Below are 22502 nucleotides of genomic sequence, written 5' to 3'. Positions count from 1 at the left end.
CAATCCACTCACCTCAGCCTCCCAAAGGGCGGGATTACAGGCTGAGCCACCGAGCCCAGCTTGAGATGGGTCTTTAAAAGGTCTCTTTTCTAACCACAAGCTGGGTCAGCAGAAAAAGCCTGAATGTTATTTATATCTTTTCAGACTACTAGGTTAGTCCAAAATTTCTGGGTGATTTATCTACTAGGTCAAGTGCAACAACCCTTAACTGATGCACTGTTTTTATACTCTCTTCCTCACCTAATATCCCAAGTCAAAATTGAAATAAAGGTGAATTATACAGAAATATGCTGAAAGTTGTTACACAAGTTTGCATCTCTCCAAGGCATGAGAAATGGAGAGTGAAATGCAAAAGTTTTCCATTGTGTGAAATAAGAAGCATCTCAAAGAATGTGTAAGGAAACACATCCTGGAGATTTTTTTTCACCTTTGCATTTTTCTATATTTTTCACATTTTCTATCTGGGTTATACTTTTTTTCTTAAGTACGGTTGTCTGAAAGCTTCAGATATCCCAAACAGTCTACCTCTAAGCAGTGGCATTTCTTAAGAAAAGCCCTGGGAGTGTCTCAGCTCCTGTCCTTGTACATGATAAACAGTATGACGAGGAGCAGGCTGACTCTCCCATGTGACTTTTGATGCCAGGGGTTTTATAGCCTGTCTAGGCAATTAAGGACAATTGCTCTCAGAACCCTAGACTTATTCCTAGTGCTCTATCAACCTACCCTGGCATCTTTCTGTCTCTGATGGGGGCTCAGAGGGAGCATCCCTACCCCTGACCTCAGACGAAGTGGCACTGACTGCAGCTGATTCCCCACCCGCATCCCGTTCTACACAGATGGGGCTTTAATGGTAAGAGAGAAGAATGATCTTTAGGAGATTGCAAGGGAAAATCTTCCTGCCTCTACAATGATATCCATGCTATTGCCCTCCTAGAAATCACGGCTCCCCAGTGCCTCCAAGGTAAGAGTCCTGCCTACTTAACTAACATACGAAGCAAGGCTTCCACAAGCAGGCCTTACCCTGCCTTTCCAGTCTCATCTTCTATCACTCCCCTTTGCCATGCAAACAGAACCAATTCCATCATCCCACCTGCCCCTTAGCACCTGCATTTGCTCAAGCTGTCATTTCTGTCAAGAGAGCCCTCTGAGCCTCCTTGCCCATTACCACAGGAACCAAATCCTGCCCATTCATCAAAGACCTGCTCAGCAGCCAGCACCTCCTCAGAGTCTTCCTGAATTCCTCCATCTCTCCTACAGAGTCCCTCCTCACCTCTCTCTTGCTGAGGGCAAAACAGGGTAATAGGATACCAGCTATGGAGCTAGAATACTGGGTTCAAACTATAACTCCCTTACTGCTAGCTGTGTGACCTTAGGTAGGTAACATACCTTCTCATTGCCTCAATGTCCCCATCTACAAAACGAAGATAATAACAGTACTTTACTCACAGCATTGTTGTGAGGATTAAATGGCTGCAAGATATACAAAGTGCACAATTCAGTCTCTGGTACAATACTAAACTTGGAAGAAGAAAAAAAAACTCAGCCAGGCGTGGTAGCTCATGCCTGCAATCCCAGCACTTTGGGAGGCTGAAGAGGGAGGAATGCTTGAGCCCAGGAGTTCAAGACCAGCCTGGGCAACATAACAAGAACTAATTTCTACAAAAAAATCAAAAAATTAGCCAGGCATGGTGGTACACACCTGTAGTCTTAGCTGTCCAGGAGGCTGAAGCAGAAGGATCACCTGAACCCAGAAGGTCGAGGTTGCAGTGAACCATGATTGAACCATGATTGGGTGACAGAGTGAGACCCCAACTCAAAAAAGCAAGAAAAAAAAAAGAAAACTTTAGCTACTATTTATTACTACTTGAGGTGATGCCTCCCCTCCTCCATTCCCTTACTACATTTATCTGTTCAGTCTTGCAAGCACTTTCTGTCTTATCTGATTTAGATACCTACATACAAGTAAATAATTAGGTCAGTAAGTATAGATAGTCAATAGAGAGCTGCTGAATGAATGAATAAATGAATTCTAAATATTATCACACTTTTAGTCTATCTACAAGAAAACCAGCATTTAGTGTTTGAAGAAGGATAAAAAAGAGATTAAAGAAGTAAAACTTTTTTTCTCAAAATGAATCAGCAGCATCATCACTAGAGAACTTAATAGAAATGTAGAATGCACTGGGCGCAGTGGCTCACGCCTGTAATCCCAACACTTTGAGAGGCCAAGACAAGGGGATTGCTTGAGCCCAGGAGTTCGAGACCAGCCTGAGCAACATAGTGAGATCCTGTCTCCACAAAAAAAAAGGGGGGGAAAAAAATCAAGAAATTAGCTAGGTGTGGTGGCATGCGCCTATAGTTCTAGCTACATGGGAGGCTGAGGCAGAAGGATTACCTGAGCTCAGGAGGTCGAGGCTGCTGTGAGCCTTGAGCATGCCACTGTACTCCAGCCTGGGTGACAGAGTGAGATTCTGACTCAGAAAAGAAAATGAAAAAGAAAAGAAAGAAATGTAGAATGCTAGTTCCCACCCTAGACCTACAGAAAAAGAAACTCTGAGGGTGGGTCCAGTTTTAACAAGCCCTCCATAGCAATCTGAGGAATGACTCAATTATTCTTGGTACAAGTGACTAGGTTAGAGTTAGACACCTAACATTCATAGGGCATTATGAAGCAACATAGTGAGATTCTATCTCTACAAAAAAAGAAAAAAAATCAAGAAATTAGCTAGGTGTGGTGGCATGTGCCTATAGTCCTAGCTACATGGGAGGCTGAGGCAGGATTACCTGAGCTCAGGAGGTCGAGGCTGCTGTGAGCCATGAGCATGCCACTGCACTCCAGCCTAGGTGACAGAGTGAGATCCTGACTCAGAAAAGAAAATGAAAAAGAAAAGAAAGAAATGTGGAATGCTAGTTCCCACCCTAGACCTACAGAAAAAGAAACTCTGAGGGTGGGTCCAGTTTTAACAAGCCCTCCAAATTATTCAGATGACGTTGAATCATGAGATCTGACAGCAAGAAACATACAAGACAGCACAAAATGAGCACTGGACCAGGAGTGGTTTCTAGGCATAACTCTGGCGTTGACCTTGCACAATGCCAAGAGAGAAGTCTCCCAACTTCTCAGGGGCTTGATTTTCTGGTAAATGACGCAAGGACAATAAAACACAAATAATTAAATACTGTAAGGATTAAATGAGATTCCATGTACGAAGTTTGCATACAGCAGGTACTCAATAATTATAAGTTCCTTCCAGTTCTCTTCTTGTGTATCTCACAAGGTTGTAAATGCTGAATAAAAAGAATGAAGCGCTGGGTGCAGTGGCTCATGCCTGTACTCCTAGCACTTTGGGAGGTGGAGGCAGGAGGATCACTTGAGGCTGGGAGTTCGAGACCAGCCTGGGCAACTTGGAAAGACCTCATTTTAGCCGAGCTCGGTGGCTCAACCTGTAATCCCAGCACTTTGGGAGGCTGAGGTGAGAGGATTATCCAAACCCATGGGTTCGAGACCATTCTGGGCAACTTGGAAAGACCTCATTTCTACAATAAATCAAAAAATTAGCCGGGCATGGTAGCGCGTGCCTGTAGTTCCAGTTACTTGGAAGACTGAGGCGGAAGGATCGCCGGAGCCCAGCAGGTCGAGGCTTCGGTGGCCGGGAGCAGTCACTGCACTCCAGTCTGGGTGACAGAGTGAGACTCCAACTCAAAAAAAAAGAGAAAGACCTAATTTTTTACAATGAATCAAAAGATTATCCTGGCATGGTGGTGTATGCCTGTAGTTCCAGCTACTTGGAAGGCTGAGACGGTAGGATTGTCTGAGTCCATCAGGTTAAGGCTGTGGTGGCTGTGAGCATGTCACTGCATTCCAGCCTGGGTGACAGAGTAAGAATAAATAAATAAGACTGAAGTGAGGCCGGGCTCCGTGACTCAGCCTGTAACCCCGTGCTTTGGGTGGCCGAGGTGAGTGAATTGCCTGAGCCCGCCTGAGCAACTTGCAAGACCTCATCTCTACAATAAATCAAAAAAAAAAAAAAAAAAAGCCGGGTGTGGTAACACGCGCCTGTAGTTCCAGCTACTTGGAAGGCTGAGGTGGAAGGATCGCTGGAGCCCAGCAGGTCAAGGCTGTGGTGGCCGGGAACGGTCACTGCACTCCAGTCTGAGTGACAGAGTGAGACTCCAGCTCAAAAAAAAAAAAGACTGAACCGGGCTTGGTGGCTCAGCCTGTAATCCCGCGCCTTTGGGAGGTTGAGGTGAGTGGATTGCCTGAACCCACGGGTTCGAGACCCGCCTGGGCAGCGAGACCTCATCTTTACAATAAATCAAAAAATCAGCCGGGCGTGATAGCGCATGCCTGTAATTTTGGCCACTGGGAAGGCTGAGGCGGAAGGATCGCCGGAGCCCAGCAGGTCGAGGCTGCGGTGGCCGGGAGCGGCCATTGCACTCCAGTCTGGGCAACAGAGTGAGACTCCAACTCAAAAAAAAAAAAAAAAAAATAGACTGAAGTGAAAGGCTTGCAAATTGCTAACTGCCATAGCAATCTGAGGAATGACTCAATTATTCCTGGTACAAGTGATCAGGCTAGAGTTAGACACCTAACATTCATAAGACATTATGAAGTAGTTTATGTCTAACGCCACTTACCTACAAATAAACTCTGCAACAGAATAACTGCTTCTTATCTGTTTATTAAGCCAGAACGATGAAGACAATAGACACCCACTACCCCTAATATTCTGGTCAGAATTAACTGACTACTCATTGATCTTTGAATCTAAACTTTACTCTTGAAAAATAATTTCTGAAAACTTCCCAGTCAACACAAGAAAGCTACGAACTCTGCAGAGCATCAGGGGCCTGACTTGAAGAACTCTCCATGGATGACATCTAACCCCAAGCTGACATCCAGCTCCAAGCAGTTGTGTGGAAGGGTGTGACTAAGACAGTAACATTTTCAAAATTGTTGCAGAAGAGAAAAATCAAGCAATAAAGTAAACACTGTGTATTCCTCCACACTTCTTAGTCTCTCACACCAGCTGGCTCTCTCTCTGAGCCATTCTTTCTATTCAGGAACCACCTTCTAGAACTAAGGGCAGGATGGATGCAAGAAATGCACATATAACAATGTGGTCTTAGTTGCAGCTTGAGATGGGCAGACTAAGCATTTGAGTAGGAACAGCACCAGGTTGGAACATCCTCATGAGGCCCAGGCATGAGACAGAGTCATAATTACTTTGCCAACCACTCAGACCCAGGATACCTTTTGTGTTGCCTCTCCTGAAGACTCCCTGAGAGCAGCTTGTTAATATTTGTATCCTCAGAACCTAGCACAGGCCTGGCACCCAACAGGCACTCATAAATGCCTACTGAAGTGGACAGATGGAGTTATGTAGGCACAGCCCAGGCAGCTGTTGACAGCTATTATTTTAAGAGTGGGAAAAATAAGGTCCAGAGAGACTAAAAGTTGAAGTCACTTAAAGAATATAGTCTTTGATGCCACTCACACAGAGCACGGCTGCTTCCTGTGACCCAAACCCTACTTGCCACTACTCCTCACAGTCACCTCTGCTCCATTCAGACTGGTGCTCACAGATATACCCATGCTTCCCTCCCTGCCTCATTTAGCATTCCCCAGGCCTAGCAATCCTTTTCTGATGGCGGTGTCCCCACCCATCCTTCACAAACAATCCTCAGATTGAAGAAGCCAGTCTCTGTCACTCCAGGTTCTTCTGAATTCTTTCAAACTCCTACAGCATTTACAGTCTGCACTACCAATCAATTCATGAATCTCTGTCTAATCTTCTGAAAGCGTAAATTCCTTGACACAGGGACAGGTATGACATCCCACTCTCCCAGCTAAGCATTTCGCTCCTCTGAGCCTCAGTTTCTGCATCTCTTAAGTGGGAAGGACAATAAAACTTATCCATGCAATAGCTATAAGGAGCAAATGATGGCTGTAGAACTGCTTTGGACAAGCTATAGCTGCTGTTTTTATTTGATTTTGTTTTGTTTTTCAGTTGGAGTCTCACTCTGTTACCAGGCTGGAGTGAGTGCAGTGGCATGATCATGGCTCACCACAGCCTCAGCCTCCTTGGCTCAAGTGATCCTCCCACCTCAGCCTCTCAAATAACTGGGACTACAGGTGCATGCCACCACACCCAGCTAATTTTTTTATTTTTTTGTACATACAAGGTCTGACTATGTTGCTCAGGCTGGTCTTGAACTCCTGGGCTCAAGCAATCCTCCCACCTTGGCCTCCCAAAGTGCTGTAATTAGGCATGAGCCACTGCACCCATCCAGCTGCTGCTTTTAATCATTAGCTTTGTTGTTATTTTACTTCTGCATACACCTCTCTCCCACCAACTCCCAGTGCATACTTTTAAAAGAATAACACTACATGTCAATGAAAATCACTTTTTACACTTTGTCACAACAGTACAGAATATACATTAGAATCTCATTCAGTCCACTAATCATTTATCTGAATTAAACTCAAATTACTGATGCCTTGCTTATTGGCTACCTTCATTATCTTTATGGTCAAGGTTTTTTTGTTTGTTTGGTTGTTTTTTTTTGAGTTGGAGTCTCACTCTGTCGCCCAGACTGGAGTGCAGTGGCCGCTCCCGGCCACCGCAGCCTCGACCTGCTGGGCTCCAGCGATCCTTTCGCCTCAGCCTTCCAAGTAGCCGGAATTACAGGCGCATGCTACCACGCCGGACTAATTTTTTGATTTATTGTAGAGATGAGGTCTCACCCAGGCAGGTCTCGAACCCGTGGGCTCAGGCAATCCACTCACCTCAGCCTCCCAAAGCGCGGGATTACAGGCTGAGCCACCGAGCCCAACCGGTCAAGTTTTTTTATAAGTGGTGGACACTGGGGCCTGGAAGCATATTTTTCTTCACAGGTCACAGACGGGCCACTTGTCTCATATATCCTCTTCCGCCAGAATCCCAACTCTAATTTAATTATTCTGTTATTAACAGTGATACCTACAATTTGCTGAGCTTCTACTATGTTCCAGGTACTAAACTAAATGTTTATATACATCATCTCATTTAAACCACACTATTCTGTGAATATGAATCAATATTTATCTCTCTGTCTCTCTCAAAAGACAGACAAACCATGCCTCAAAAGGGTTATACAATTTTCTGGGTCACACAGCTAAAAAATGGGCAGAGCCAAAATTCTATTCAAGTCTTCCTGACGGAAGTATTATGCTCTTTCCATTTGCTATATATTCCTGCATCCTTTATATTTGTATTTTTAAATCCCTTTTAACTTCTACCCCTCATCAACTACGTTGTCATTTTAAAAGTGTAGAACTTCCTATTGTAAAGGGGACAGAAAAGAAAACAATTCTCTAAGTTTACTGGCTCCCTCTGTTAACTGGCTAGAATTCAACATTCAACTGAAAAATGAGTTTTTGGATATGGCTACAGCAGAAGAGCACTTGAGGAGAGTAGCAAAGAAAATGAGAAAAAGAAAGGAGGTGAGACTCCAGAGAGACACTCCAGTGGGTAGGAGGGGACAAAATGTCAAAAAAGGTGGGAAAACACTCTTTGGGGGCCCAGTGTCCATTATTCCTTATAAAAGATACTATACCAGAAAGAAAAGAAAGACTCCTAAATGCCAGTTGGCCAGCAGGAGACACCACAAAAATTTTACAGGCCCCATTAAAGTCTGAAAAGTAAGCTAGAAATTTATAAGCAATGCAGGAAATAAACGAATCACTACTGTCTAAACCAATCAGGCCCATAAAGACACCAAAGGTCCCTGCTCAAAAAAGATGTTTTACCAGGCCTTCAACCAACTGGAGAAATCGTTTTAATAGATACTGATCGGGATTCTTGACAGATCACTTGGCATAAGCCACTGCCTTCCGGTGAAAAGGCAAGTTGCTTTTTTAGTAAAGAAATCCCATAGGGTGGCCACTTCAGTGTCCCTTTATCTACACTTTGGGCTATCCTTATCCCAGATGCTGATCATCTCTGGTGCCCCCAGGTACCCAGAGCCCTCCTATAGGATTAACAGATATTACTGAGTACTATCATGTCCACACTGCTACCAAAAGATTTTAGCTTTGGCAAATTTAATATTGAGGGGGAACAACAGTCAATGTACAGAGAGTACTAGAAGGAATATTTAAACTTTAGAACTTGAAGGAACTACCACAACTGTCTGTCAAACACTGTGACAGACAGGGAAACTTCGAACCAGAAAGGGCCACAAGGTCATAGGGAGAATCACTGGCAAAGCCACTACAGGAGTCCAGGCTTCCTGATCCCCAGTCCAGGGCTCTTATCATTAAATAACACAGCCTCCCTTCTTTCCTGGGAGGCACTGCAGGCATGCCATCCCCTTGCCAAGATAATCAACCTCCAAGAGCCCCTCCTCCCATTCCAGTCCCTCCTACAGCCTAGCTGAGTTGCAGCTCAAATTAGCAAGTCCTGGAGCAGGGGGCATTTTCTGGGAGGGTGCCCAGTTTGAGGACGCTGGTTCTGGCGAGGAGGGGAATGGTTGGAGAAGGAGGTGACACCTCACAAAGGGCCTGGGAGAACTGGGTCCCTGGAGCAGTGGCAGCGAGAGTGCCGGCTGGATAAGGGTACATGCAGTGGCATTTCCCAGTAGCCAAGGAGAAAGCAGACCAGCAGTTGGCAACACCTCTAGGAGAGACGGGAAGGGCTGGGCCCTGATGGGTAGGGAAGTGTGGAGCATCCCTGAGTACAAGTTGGGCCTCAGAGGAGCCCCCTTGATAGGGTGGCACTGGCGCCAGTGAGGTGGCAGCTGTGCTCCGGCAGAGGCCTAAGGATACGGATGCCCTGCCTGCCCGTGAGGTGTCACCGGCGCCCGGCAGAGGCCCAGCTCGCCTGTGAGGTGGAACGGACGCCCGGCAGAGGCCCAACGACAAGGGTGCCCTGCCCGCCCGTGAGGTGTCACCGGCGCCCGGAGGAGGATCGACGACAAGGATGCCCAGCCCGCTCACGAGGTGGCACCGGCGCCCGGCAAAGGCCCGCGGTCCCCACCAGCCGGATCAGCTGCAGCCGTCGCCCAGACGCCCGCCCCACACGCGGCCTTACCGAGGCACTGCCCCACAGGGGTGCTGAACGGGTTCCCCAGGAGGAATTCCATCTTGGGTGGACAACACGCAGCGCCCTGTCAGCCGCCGCGGTCCCCACTGTCCCCAGTCGCGCTACCGACCTGACTGACACTTGCCCCCTCCCCACCCTCAGGAACGCTGGGCGCCGGGGCCCTTGACCCCGCCCCCTTGCCGCGTCTCTATTGGACAAAACCAACAAAACTTTCCTCTGATTGGTCTTCACGCCTCCATCAGCAAAGCCCCACCCACTCCGCAGCGTCCAATTGGGCCGAGGAGCGAGCTAGGTCACCGGAGTCCTTGTCAGGCGTAGGGGCACCACCCCTGGCCCGCCTCCGAAGGAGGAACTGTGCATTTTGATTCATCTGTATCTTGGTCAATCTAGAGGATCCTTACTATTACTGGTCAAAAGATAACTCAATCACCCAAATGGGGGGGGGAAAAAGAGGTGGACCTAGGAGGATCCCCGCCCACAGAAAGAGCTGATTGGAGAAACATTTGTTTTCTTTATGGCTGGTTGGTGTTAGGAGAGTTTCCCCACCCAGCCATGTAGTCACGTGATGCGTCAACTTTCACCCAGGATGTCTACCTCTCGACTTCCCCTTAGCAACCAAGTGGCGGCGCTCGGTTCCCCAGCAACCGGGAGACTCAAGTACTGCGTGGAACCAGCCCGGTAACCGGCGCTTGAGAAGGTGAGACCTGGGAGTTGAGGCACCAGGAAAACTCGCAGGGGTAGACTGCGCCCGACTTCACTGTTTCCTGTGACCTTTTTCTCTGAGGACTTCGGCCCGGCCCTTCTCATTTGTAAAGTGAGCACGCAGATCCTCTGCCAGCCTCTTTACAGTCATGCTCAAATAGCCAAGACAAAGTCCTGGGCTTTTGATGCCTTTGGGTGAGAAATACTAAGGGAGCATTTCTTAAGGGAGCAGGGTCAGAAGGGAATTCTTTTTAAAGAGTCGAGGTCTCGCTCTGTGGCCCAGGCTGGAGCGGAGTGGTGCAATCACGGCTCACTGCAGCCTCGAACCCCTGGTGTCAAGCAAGCCTTCCGCCTCAACCTCCAAAGTATCTGGGACTGCAGGCACGCACCACCACGCCCGGCTAAATTGGTTTTTGTTTGTTTTTTGTTTGTTTTTTGTAGAGACAGGTCTCACTATGTTGCCCTGGCTGGTCGCCAACTCCTGGGCTCACGTGACCCTACCGACCTGACCTCCCAAAGTGCTGGGATTAGGAGAATGAGCCACCACGCCCAGCTGTTTTTTCGTTTGTTTTGAGATTAAGCCTTGCTACATTGCCCGGGCTGGTTTCAAACTGGCCTCAGATGCGCCTTTCACCTTGGCCTCCCAAAGTGGTAGGATTATCAGCAAGAGCCACTACGCTGTCCCAGATTTCTTTTTTTCTGAAGCGAGGTCTCAGTCTGTCACAGACGGGAGTGCAGTGGCACAGTCATGGCACACTGCAACCTGGAACACCTGGGCTGAAGGATCTACCCTCCTCAGGCTCCCAAGTAGGGTCACCATGCCCAGCTTTTTAAAAATTTATTTATTTATTTATTTACTTATTTACTTGTTTATTTATTTTTATTTTGTAGCAACAAGGTCTCACTGTGTTGCCCAGGCTGATCTCAAATTCCTGGGCTCAAGCAATCTTCCTGCCTTGGCCTCCCAAAGTGCTGAGATTACAGGCATGAGCCACTGTGTCCAGCCTTCAGAAGAAATTTTTAAGGGGTTCCATCCCCTAGCCTTCTATTTCAGAGGTACCTGGTTCATTGGCAACTCCTTTCAGAATTTAGCCATTATACGACCTCGTAATTATCAATAAATTATTTCATCTTGGTGTTGCATAAAGTTCTTTGACTGGGAATACCTATGCGCAGGTTCCATGTCTGTCAGTAACTCATTGTATGACTTTGGACTAGTTTCTTCTCCTCCCTGGGGCCTCAGGTTCCCTATCTGAGAAATAAGGGCATTAGGACTCCCTTCTTTATGGGCTTCAGAACTGACACGTAATTAAATAATGCATGTGCACTGAGTACACAGTAAGTAGTTGATTTTCTTCTTATTAATTCATGGCTAATAGGGATTATATTTTTCAGATCCAGTTGGCTTCAGGTTTTTGTTTCCCAGGAAAATTCCGGGTCTGTTTTCCGTGAAGCAGCTATTCTGTTGACAGTTGTGTAAAACTCTGCTGCTTTCCCCCACCTCCTACCTCTGGTCTTCACCAACACTACCCTCAGGCAAGTCAATGGGGACCCAGGGTGGGTGGAAAATTACTGATAAAGCCTCCATAGGGAAGACTGTGGGCCTTGGCCCTAACCCAGGACAGCTGTGACAAACACTATGAGCTGTGACAATGCTAGTTCCTAGTACCCTGGGTACAGCTGAGTCATGATTAGGAAAATAGGCTCTGCCATGTACTAAGTGTGTAAACTTGGGCATATTAATTAACCTTTCTGACTAGCTTCCATCATTTTCTTATCTGGAAACTGGGCATGATTAGCCCTACTTATAAAATAAGTTCCTAGAGATCTTTCAGATCTACCTCTTACCACCCCCGGCCATCTCGCACCTCACTACTTTTGCAGTTCTCAGTCCTGCTGCTAGAGTGAGCTTTTTTTTTTTTTTTGAGTTGGAGTCTCACTCTGTCGCCCAGACTGAAGTGCAGTGGCCGCTCCTGGCCACTGCAACCTCGACCTGCTAGACTCCGGCGATCCTTCCGCCTCAGCCTTCCGAGTAGCTGGAATTACAGGCATGCGCTACCACACCCGGCTAATTTTTTTTTTTTTTTTTTATTGTAGAGATGAGGTCTCGCCAAGTTGCCCAGGCGGGTCTCGAACCCGTGGGCTCAGGCAATCCACTCACCTCGGCCTCCCAAAGCGTGGGATTACAGGCTGAGCCACTGAGCCCGGCCAGAGTGAGCTTTTAAAATTAAAATCTGATCACATATACTTCCCTTATGAACCCCTAGGAGATTTCCAGAGATCCTAGGATAATAATAAAATTCCTGCAGACCTTTCCAACCTTGCATCACTTCAACCAAAGTGAAACATGTCTGTTCTCTCCCACCTCATGGGGAGACAGACAGGGAAACTTCAAACCAGAAAGGACCCATACAGTTCCTCCTTCTTTTTTACTTGCTCTTCAGATCAGCCCTGCCTCCCTGACCAGGCCAGGTGCCCCTAATATATGCGCTCATAGTTCCCTACACCTACAAATGGGTCATCGTTGGTAATTAAATATTTGTGTGATTATTTGACTCATGTCTGAAACAGAGGTGAGAAGATCTGTCTGTTTTATTCACAGAATGTAGTATTTACTCAGTACACACATATGAACTAAATACATGATCTTACACACAAGGAGGAGGGAGGAATTATCCACTTTTTACAGATTGGAAAGTCAAGGCTTAGATAGGTGAAGTGAGATGCACAGTCAGGATCCAAATCTGCCCTAATGTGCTCACAAATAACAACAATCCCATATTGCTTAGAACGGCAATCGCTGGGCTTGACTGAAACCAAGCTGGATCTATCACAGATTTCAGATCCTGATGAAGTGGAAGGGATGAGAAGTCAGTTAAAGTTTTGAAATCAGAATTAAGAGTCATCTCTCAAAGTATAGGACCTTTAAAAAAAAAAAGGAAAGAAAAACCAAACACTTTGCAGATAACATCTGCCAAATATAACACATTTAAATTCCCCCAAGGCAAATTGATGACAAGTTATGGGAAACCTTAGGGAAAAAGCATTTCAGAAGAGCAGGAAGCAAGAGAAGGCTGAGGGCGGGAATCATCTTTGGGGGTTGAGTCAGTCACCCTAAGAAGGTGGAGCCAGTGTGGACAGATTGGAGAGAGTGGGAGGAAATGGGCCAAGTTCTTGGAGGATGGAAGGCCCAGGTGGACAAGGGGTGGGGATTGAGGACTGTGGAGGCTGTGCTTCCTCTAGTGGCAGAAGAGAAGGATGCATGGAAGTTAAAGGCATTAGGACGTTTGATCGGGAACAGTCCAGGAACAGATGCATATTTGCAGAAACTGCATCCAGTGGATGGTGAGGGAGGAAGGAGGAAGCAGTCCCTAAGACCAGGTGATCAGATTGTCTCCCACCTGGGGTTTCAGTGGACATTATCAGCCCAGCATCAGGAGTCTCTCCAGCAGCGCTCAGAGGAATGAAAAGCAGAGCACAGGGGTTGCCCAGCATCAGGGACCAGCCAAGCAGGGAAGACAGGAGGTTCAGGAAGGCCCGGGTATGGGGGAGGCATGTGGGGGAGGCACAATTAGAAAGTGCGACCAGGCTGGGCACAGTGGCTTAAGCCTATAATCCCAGCACTCTGGGAGGCCGAGGTGAGAGATTGCCTGAGCCCGTGGGTTCGAGACCAGCCTGGGCAACATGGGGAGACCTCATCTCAACAATAAATCAAAAAATTAGCTGGGCATGGTAGCACGCGCCTGTAGGCTGAGGCTACTTGGCAGGCTGAGACGGAAGGATTGCCTGAGCCCAGCAGGTCGGGGCTGCAGTGGGTGGGAGTGGCCACTGCACTCCAGTCTGGGTGACAGAGTAAGACTCCAACTCAAAAAAAATAAAAAAGTGTGACCAGCAAGGAGATGAGAAGCAGAGGTGGGATGCAAAGGGGAGAATGGAATTTTCAGAGGCCTCAGGACACCAAATCATAGTGGCTTCCCACAGGGTCCAGCCCTTCCAGATGTACTCACCAGGAAGGCTGATGATGATGAGAATGGGGTCCAGCCAGGAATAGCAGCCCAGGCTCAGCCTCACAGTGTAGTTGGCCAAATCCACAGATCCCCCTTTGCCTGCAGTATCTCAGCCAATCCCTTCGGACCCTTAGCAACAGAAGCCTGCTGGAGTTGGCGTCAAGGAAAAGAGGATTTATCCCTGGTGGGCTAGTAGCAAGGGAAAAGAAGAGAAGAAAACCAGCATTTAATGTGAGAAACTAGGAAGGGACATCAGGGACTGGAAGGCCAGCAAGAAGGAGGCGGCCTCTGTCAGTCCGTCCGTCTTTTGTCTTTTATTTTCAGGATCACCCAGCTCCCACCTCTGCATCTCTCTGTGCGTCTGCCTTGCCCCGCTCTTGCTTTCTCTGAGTACCACCTGCCCGGCTAGCCCATACTCCCTGCTTTTCCTCCCCAGCTTACGCAGCCAACTCCAATGGGCACTCTCACCTTGCAGCATAAGTTCATGTTTCCCAGGGAGAGGACACGAACGGCCAGCCTGGTGGCAGGGAACAGCTTATGGAGTGGCAGGAGGTACACACATGATTGCCTGGAGGGAATGAGGCACCAGGGAATGGAAGTAGCAGGCTGGCGTACTTGACTGGAGCTGCCAAGGGAGCATAGTCGGTGACTGGTACCAACAAGCCTGAATGAGGATGGGCACAAAAACCCAGAGCCTGACACAGGACCACAGCCATAAGGGGTGCTGAGAGCCACAGGCTAAGGAGGCCACTGTGGACACCAGTCCAGCGGGCCCAGGTAGGGCCCCAACTGTGGTTGTCGTGTCAAAGGACAAACCCCTATGGACAGACACAGGTGGTTCCCAGGAAGCTCCAGAGCAGCTTGGGTGCCAGTGTACTAAACCCAAGGTTCAGCAGGCCAGAGACTGGGAGTGGGACTGCCCTCAGAGTGACCGTGGCTGCCATGACCTTCTACCACACCTTGAGGAAAAACTTCAGCCAGACCCTGTTCTCAAACAGAGGAAGCAGCGGGCTGTGAAAGTGGGATGCGATGTTTTTCAGGGAAGCTGTCGGGGAAGATGAACCGGCTGTGCGACTCAATGGAACCAAGAGTGATGGATGACGACATGCTCAAGCTGGCTGTGGGGGAGCAGGGCCCCCAGGAAGAGGCTGGGCAGCTGGCCAAGCAGGAGGGCATCCTCTTCAAGGACGTCCTGTCCCTGCAGCTGGACTTCCAGAGTGTGTATCCTGGAGGGAGGAGAGTGGTTCTGGGTGGGCCCCCCTGGCTTTTTCTCCTCCATCTTCAAGCCCCAGGATTCCACACCATATCCATGGTCGAGGGCCCCACATCAGCATTAGGGCTCACATGGGTTATAAGAACCCTGTCTCCACCCTGAATGTGAGGTTCTTTTTTTGTTGTTTTTCTTTTTCCTCTAACCTCTGCATTGGTGAATAAATGTGTGGTCACTAGCAGCACTAATTTCTTAAATCCCTTTCACTCCTGTATTTCAGTTATTTTGTATTTATTTGTATAAGATTTTTCAAAGTCTTTTTTTTTTTTTTCCTGAGGCAGGGTCTCATTCTGTCCCCAGGCTAGAGTACAGTGGCACGATCACAGCTCACCATAGCCTTGTTCTGGGCTCACGTGATCTTTCTGCCTTAGTCTCCTAGCCAAGCAACTGGGACTACAAGCATGCACCACCACACCTAGCTGAATTTTTTTATTTTTTGTAGAGAAGAGGTCTCACTATGTCACTTAGGCTGGTCTCAAACCCCTGGGCTCAAGCGATCCTCCTACCTCAGCCTCCCAAAGTGCTGGGATTACAGGTGTGAATCACCACGCTCAGCCTGAAGTTTTGTTAATAAAGGTATTTTTCTTAGTATTTCAGTTCTTTTCCGGGAGTGGGGAGTCTCACTCTGCTACCCAGGCTAGAGTACAGTGGCAACAATCACAGCTCACTATAGCCTTGAACTCCTGGACTCAGGTGAACCTCCTACCTCAACCTCCTGAGAAGCTGGAACTACAGGTGTACACCACCACACCCAGCTAATTTTTATTTTTTTTGTAGAGACAAGGTCTCACTATGTTGCCTATGCTAGTCTTGAACTTCTGTGCTCAAGTAATTCTCCTGCCTCAGCCTCCCAAGGTGCTGGGATTACAGGCATGAACCACCACACTCAGCCTGTATTTCAGTTCTTTTAATAAGTATATTGTATTAGCTTTGAAATCATTACAAAAGCAACTATAGAAAAAAGAGGCATATAAACAGATCTATATGTAGCTTCTGAGAAGAACTGGCAGACAGGTTTAGACTTTAGTATTTTACATATACAGTATATATTTCTGTATACTTATGTGTTATTTAGAACTCTCCTGGCTGCCGGTAACAGAAAGCAAACTCTGGCTTACGTAGCAAAGAGAATTAGTTGGCTATGTAGCTAGGGTGGGTGGCCTTCAGGGACCCCAAAGTCTGGGTGCTCCCATGATATCAGGAACCTGCCTTTCTATTGTGTGGATGACTTATCCTGTACCTTACATGTGGACATTTGGGGGTGTCTCCTATTTTTCTACCCCTCATGTGCTTGTAGTTATTCTTCTGGATACATATACAAGTGTGTCTTTGGAGACAGATTCCAAGTAGAAAAACTGTAGGTCAAAGGGCACCACATTAAATTTCTTTTTTTTTTTTGAGTTGGAGTCTCATTCTATCACCCAGGCTGGAGTGCAGTGGCACATTCACGGCCACTCCAGCATCGACCTGCTAGCTCAGGTGATCCTTCCACCCTAGCCTTCCAAGTAGCCAGAACTACAGGCACGTGCTACCATGCCCGGCTAATTTTTTGATTTATTGTAGAGACGAGGTCTCACCAAGTTGTCCAGGCTGGTCTCGAACCCCTGGGCTCAGGTAACCCTCTCACCTCAGCCTCCCAAAGTGCTGGGATTACAGGCTTGAGCCACCTTGAGCCATTGCACCTGGCCAGCATTAAATATTTCAATAAATGTTGCCAAACTACTCTCCACAAAGGCTGAACTAGTTGATTGGCCCTCCCACCAAAAGAGACACATACTTTGATTCTATTTGTCACATTGTGGAAGGAAGGGCCCTTCTTATATCCTGTGTCCCAAGGTATACCAGCCTCCTGGGGAGCCCCTGGCCTGGCCCCACAGACAGCACAAGTGAGTCTCCTGCCCAAGACAGGTCCAGCCAACCCCCACAGTGACCACCCCTTATACCCACGTCCTCCTGTAGCTCTGGGTAGCAGCACTGATCCTCGCCTACTCCGCACGCTAATAGGGATATGGTGCTCCTCCTGTACAGCCCCCACCTCCAGGGCACCTGTGTACTCCAGGGCACAGCAGAGGAGTGGCAGAGTCTTTTGTACAGTTCCATCCTACAACATGCTGGCTCAAAACTCTAACCCCAGCCCCTGGCTGAATCTCCTCTGATTGTTTCAGACATCCTTCGCATTGACAACCTCTGGCAGTTTGAGAACCTGAGGAAGCTGCAGCTGGACAATAACATCATTGAGAGGATCGAGGGCCTGGAGAACCTCACGCACCTAGTCTGGCTGGGTAAGGCCCTTTCCTGTGCCTGTCCCTCCTAATCGAAGGTGACTCCCTGCCAGGGTTATTGCCTCCCCAGGAGACAGTAATCATGCATGACACTCAGCTGCCGGCCACTCATTAGCTGAGGTACAGCAGAAGCTCTGTCTGCTCAGAGCAAGAAAGCTGCTATTAAAAAAAAATCAAACCTGGGGCTTATGCTGAGCAGAACATAGCAAAGATGTTCTTAGACACACTAGGCAGAATATTCCACTCCCTCCTGCTCTACCTCTCAGTCTGGGCGGGGCAGCTATGAATTCCTATTTAATCTAGACTCAGGCTGAGACATAACTGTTGACAGATAAACATTGGCTGGTGGGGCCCATATCAAACCAGCAATAATCATCACAGAAGCTAGCATGCATCGAGCACTGAAGTACATGCCAAGTGTGGGTCCTTGTGCTTTCCATATGAGCCTTTCAATTCACACAACATCCCCATCATAGAGATGAGCAGCCTGAGGTTGCAGCGAGTAAGTGGGGACATCGGGCTCTGAGCCCACTGCATCAGGCCTCACTGCCAAGGCCATGGGGGTTTTGATGAGCTGTGTCCACCTGCTAGCCTCTTAGGAGCATCCTCACATCTAGGGAGGGACAGGTGGGCACCAACAGGGAGAAGGAGATGGGCCCGAGAGTTCTTTATGCACTCTGTCTAGTTTTAGTCCCTGTGTCCATCCTAAGAGATGGATGTCTGTTATGACACAGAAGAGGAGCAGAGGTTTAGAGAGCCCTGGGCGCTTGCCCAAAGCTGCTCAGTCAAGAGGTAGCAGAGCTGTAACTCACACCCATGCCTGTCTGACCCCACAGCCCACGTTCCCTCCATCCTGTCAGGTTGCCTCCAAGTAACAAGGGCAACCTGGGACAACGTGTACCTCCCAGTTTGCCAAACTCTCAGCTACATTCGTGCTCATGATCACAAGCTCACAGCAACGCCATGGGAGGATTATGCTGCTATTTTACAGATGCAGCAACTGGGGCTCAGAGAGGCTGATCGGCTTGATGGAATCAGGTGCTACATGTAGCAGAAGCAGACCACAGCCAGGTCTTCTGACTCCCAAGCCCAGGTTTCTTGCCCCAGGTACCCCTCCTCATACCCTAGCATCCATTAATGCTGATTCCTGAGCTCAGTGGCCCATCTGCGTCACCAGCAGTGATCTGTTTCTGTAGAAGACCAAGACAGTGGGCCTGACTGTCCTGAAGGTACCTGGACCAGCCCCAGCCCCTGAGCCATGCCCCTGCCCCCTGAAAGTCTGCACAGACTGTCTGAATGCCATGGTTCTGAGCAGGAGCTACCCGTCTGTCTCTCAGACATAAAGCAAGCGCCAGGAAGCCCCACAAGTCCATTTCTCTCTGCTCATCCAGAGAGAAACTTGAATATTCATCCTGATTCCCTCCCTAACAAAAGCTTTTCCCCCTCCACCTGGAGCTCCTGCACACAAAGACAAGAAGTCAGCCCGTTCCCAGACACCTCGCAGAGGCCACCGTGCTTCCAGGGGTCATGTCGATGGATGCCCAGTGCTCCCTGGAATGGGGGTGCAAGAACAGGAGGGCGAGTTCTGGTATGAGGTCACATTATCCCCTCAGAGAACAGTTAGAAGCAGGCCTTGATCCAGCCATAGCACTACCCGCCCAGGGACCCAACCTCACCCAGAAGAGCTGAGGGTGTGGGGGAGGAGATAGCACACTGGTGGTTCAACACAGCCCCCGTAGCTTCATGCGCAGGCCCTGCTGGCTGCTCAACACAGTCACTGCCACAACCTGAGGGGGTGCTTGAGCTAGCTAGTGCGGGTCCTAAAAGCTGGCTGTACACATCTCTTCCCAACTTTGCTTCCTGGGATGCCATGTCGGTAGCCTGAAAGTAGCATGATGGGAGTATTTACACCACAGAAATCAGCAAGTACTACAAATCATGGCTTCCCCCACCTCTCCTCATTAAACGTTTGTTAGGTGGGTGAGCCAAGATTCCCAAGAGCAGAACCAGGGCACGGTGGGAGAGGAAGTATGCTGGCTTGGCATTTGGTAGGCCTCAGTTCAAATCCCAGTGCTGCCAACATACTGACTTTGCACAAGGCATTGGCTCTCTGAACCTCAGCTTCTTTATGTGTGTGCAATCTTGAGCATTATACCCATGAGGCCATTTGAATCCCAGCTTCCTCATCTATTAAATGGGGATGACGATACCCCTGCTATGAGGATGAAATAAATACACATAAAGAGCCTGGAAAAGAAACAAGACAAAGAGTCATCCTTGGTCTCAATGTCAATAAATGAGCATTCTCTGACATGCATTAAGATATTATTATATTAATTCCCCAAATCACTTTTTGAATGTGATCACTGCGCCTGTCATGGTCATATAGCAAAGGCTGGGAAAAAATTCCATCTTGGCCTCTAGGCCACTGATGTCCCAGGACAAGCTTACAGCCCTACCAGTCAACCAATCCTGAAAACCTGTGGCGGGGACCAAGTACTTTTATTTTCAAAGATGTGGAACTCGGGCTGTGGAGGATTCTGAAGTCCTGGTTGGGGCTGGGGTTGGGGTTGGAGTTGGGGAGGTAACCTGGGTCAGCTGTGATGTAGCTGAAGAATTTGACTGGCCGTGTTTCTAGGTAGAAGCCCTAGATGAATGCTGGCCCCACTGTGATTAGCTGTGTGGCTTTGGGGAAATCACTGAGCCTCTCTGAGCTTCCACTTCCCAAATGACCAAACAGGGAGAAAAATTCCCAACTATCACTCAGGGCTGTTGTCAGAGGATATACACCCAAGGACTGGATAAACTGTTCAATGCTAAGCAGATAGGAGATGGTCTTGCTAAAATGCCACAGGTGTGAAGGAAGGGGAACTCCATAATTATCTGCCCCTGACTCCCAAGGCACACTGCTAGGAAGTATCTTCATCCCAGAACTACGACAGAGCGTGGACATGAGTATTTGTCCATGTGTCCCCAGCCAGGAGGACAACTGGCAGAACTGGAGAGCATGGTGAGCATTTGAGGCTGCAGGAAAGAATCCATGTCAGACTTCTAGAAAATCCTAAGCTGTCAGAAAGTGAGACTCTGGCTCCCTGAGCACTGAGTAGCTCTCATGGTTTTATTTCCAGCCAGCCCATCTCCTAACCCAGGCAGCAGAACCTCACAGCCCTCCTCCCTTCCCAGATTTGTCCTTCAACAACATCGAGGCCATTGAGGGTCTGGACACGCTGGTGAACCTAGAGGACCTGAGCTTGTTCAGCAACAGGATCTCCAAGATTGACTCTCTGGATGCCCTCGTCAAGCTGCAGGTGTTGTCCCTGGGCAACAATCAGATCGGCAACATGATGAATGTGAGTGGCTGGGTGTGGGCATGCCCGCAGGGGCTCAGACAGAGGGTGGCTGAGTGCCATGGGTCGGGGGGCGGGCGTCTGTGGCAAGGGACGTGCAGGCTGAGTGTTCCAGATCTTCCCCTTTTCCTGGAAAAGTCAGAGATCTGGATTGTTCCAAAGAGATCTGATAATGTTTAAAAACCATGGTTAACCCAACAAAATCTATCTGTGGGTACCAGTTTACAACCTCCACATCTGTGGAGTCACTTTCTTTCCCTGAGCCTTGCACTCATGTAACAAAATTTGCTGAGGTGAGGACCTATTGAATGTGGGGCATACATCCTGTGCTCAGTGGGTACAGAGATAAGACAAGCTGTGGTCTGCATAATCAAGACACAAGGAACACGAAGCTGGTGTCTCAAGGAATAATAAAACCAGGCCTGTTGGTGGAAGGAGAGCACCCCAAGGTGCCAGGGGTGTGTATGAGTGACAGTGGACACTGGTATCTTGGGGAAGGTGAACTGTCCCCCACACATCCCCACAGTGGGCTCACAGCAGAAATCCTGGTGGCTGAAGGGGTATCAGCAGCCATAAGGGCCCTGTGTCAGAGGTCGCCCAGCAGTGACCTTAGCTGAGGTCCTTTCTTTGAGCATCAGATGAGAGGTGTCTTTATTTAGACTTGTTCAAATTTTGCCATCAAGCAGAAGGAAAAAACTTCCCGTGAGCAAGGCCTGGAGGTGCACTTGGGAATGCCTGCCTGCGCAGCACCATCAAGGAAGCCCCTGGAAGAGGTCAAGGGTGTGTGGTACAGGTGGGGCCCAGGGTGTGAGCTGGGGCCTTGCTACAGACAATGGGACGACCAGAGAAGCAGTGGGAGCCAGAGGCCTCTGTGTTGAGGCCTGTTCAGGGCAGGTCTACACTTAGGAAGGAATCCCCCACCACAATGGTAAATTTGAGGGGGGTCATGTGAATGGGTTAGCCCAGAATGCTGCCACCAGAAAGGTGTGACCAGAAAGGATGCTGTGTCTGCAGGTATCAGAAAAGCTCACCCCAAACTAGCTATAAGCAGAGTGAGGCAGGGACTTGGGCACAGGTGGTTTATTTGGGAGGGGGCCTCAGGAAGCTAGAGCAAGCAAGCCAGAGAGAGGAAGAACCAACACACGTGTGTCACTGAGGCTGGGCCTCGGAAGTACCCAGGATGCTTTCTAACAGACCACCCGAGGACTGGAGCCTAAGGCATTGATCCTAAGATAGCTGACGGATATCCCAGAGGGATTAACGTACTCCCACCTGGCTTCCGGGCTGGTTGGGTTTCAGTGCTTCAGAGACCTCTCTGAGGCAGAAAGTGAGTAAAGAGATGGGATGCTGCTGGCAAGAATCTATTCTGTTGCTGCTGAAGTCAGAGGTAAGCTGAGCACCCGCTGTGAACAACAAGGGCATTGAGTAGCATGGTTATTGGCCTGTGAGGAGGGGGCGCTTCTCAGCAGAGCTTCAAGGACAGACGCAGGTTTCTTCTGCCTCTGGACTCTGCTGTCCTCAGCATCTCCCCAAGGCCGATTCTCTTTGTGGTTGCAGTCAAGGTCACGAGCTTCCTTGTCTACGTATAGCAGGACAGAGAGAACAAGAAATCTCTCTCCAACAGTGACCTTGCAGTCTAATCAGGCCATCTTATCATGGCTGCAGACAGCCAGGTTGTAGGCTTAGATGAAGGGCCCAGGGTGGGTCTAGCACTGAGTTGTGACCCGTGTATTTCATTGGTTTTTTGTTTTTTTTTTTTTTTGAGTTGGAGTCTCATTCTGTCGCCCAGACTGGAGTGCAGTGGCTGC

The 22502-nt window shown here is 48.7% G+C and overlaps 2 protein-coding genes and 1 long non-coding RNA gene across 12 annotated transcripts in view; 1 reads left to right on the top strand and 2 right to left on the bottom strand.

Annotated features, from left to right (window-relative positions):
• Positions 1-9275, bottom strand: part of TOM1L2 (target of myb1 like 2 membrane trafficking protein) — a 123146-nt gene extending 113871 nt beyond the window's left edge. For 4 of the 10 annotated variants that reach the window (XM_008052274.1, XM_008052275.1, XM_021709650.1 and 1 more), the window contains exon 1: positions 9075-9275. In XM_008052274.1, the coding sequence (XP_008050465.1) occupies positions 9075-9126 (52 nt within the window). In that variant the 5' untranslated portion in view covers positions 9127-9275. The remainder of the gene's footprint in view (positions 1-9074) is intronic. The other 6 variants (XM_021709653.1, XM_021709655.1, XM_021709651.1 and 3 more) reach the window with 5 other exon arrangements.
• A 347-nt stretch (positions 9276-9622) lies between these two features.
• Positions 9623-22502, top strand: part of DRC3 (dynein regulatory complex subunit 3) — a 38739-nt gene continuing 25859 nt past the window's right edge. The window contains exons 1-5 of the mRNA XM_008052273.2: positions 9623-9783; positions 11215-11324; positions 14836-15012; positions 17231-17347; positions 20531-20697. Coding sequence (XP_008050464.1) covers positions 14853-15012; positions 17231-17347; positions 20531-20697 — 444 coding nt within the window. The 5' untranslated portion in view covers positions 9623-9783; positions 11215-11324; positions 14836-14852. The remainder of the gene's footprint in view (positions 9784-11214; positions 11325-14835; positions 15013-17230; positions 17348-20530; positions 20698-22502) is intronic.
• LOC103254124 lies at positions 12363-13976 on the bottom strand. The gene is made up of 2 exons (XR_503936.1): positions 13796-13976; positions 12363-12634 (listed from the first exon to the last, which is right to left on the bottom strand). It is a non-coding gene; the product is annotated as an uncharacterized LOC103254124 (long non-coding RNA).

The sequence above is a fragment of the Carlito syrichta genome, unplaced genomic scaffold, assembly GCF_000164805.1.
Source record: "Carlito syrichta isolate Samal-C Ts95f unplaced genomic scaffold, Tarsius_syrichta-2.0.1 Scaffold270828, whole genome shotgun sequence".
Lineage (NCBI taxonomy): Eukaryota > Metazoa > Chordata > Mammalia > Primates > Tarsiidae > Carlito > Carlito syrichta.
This window is presented reverse-complemented; position numbering and strand designations above follow the sequence as displayed.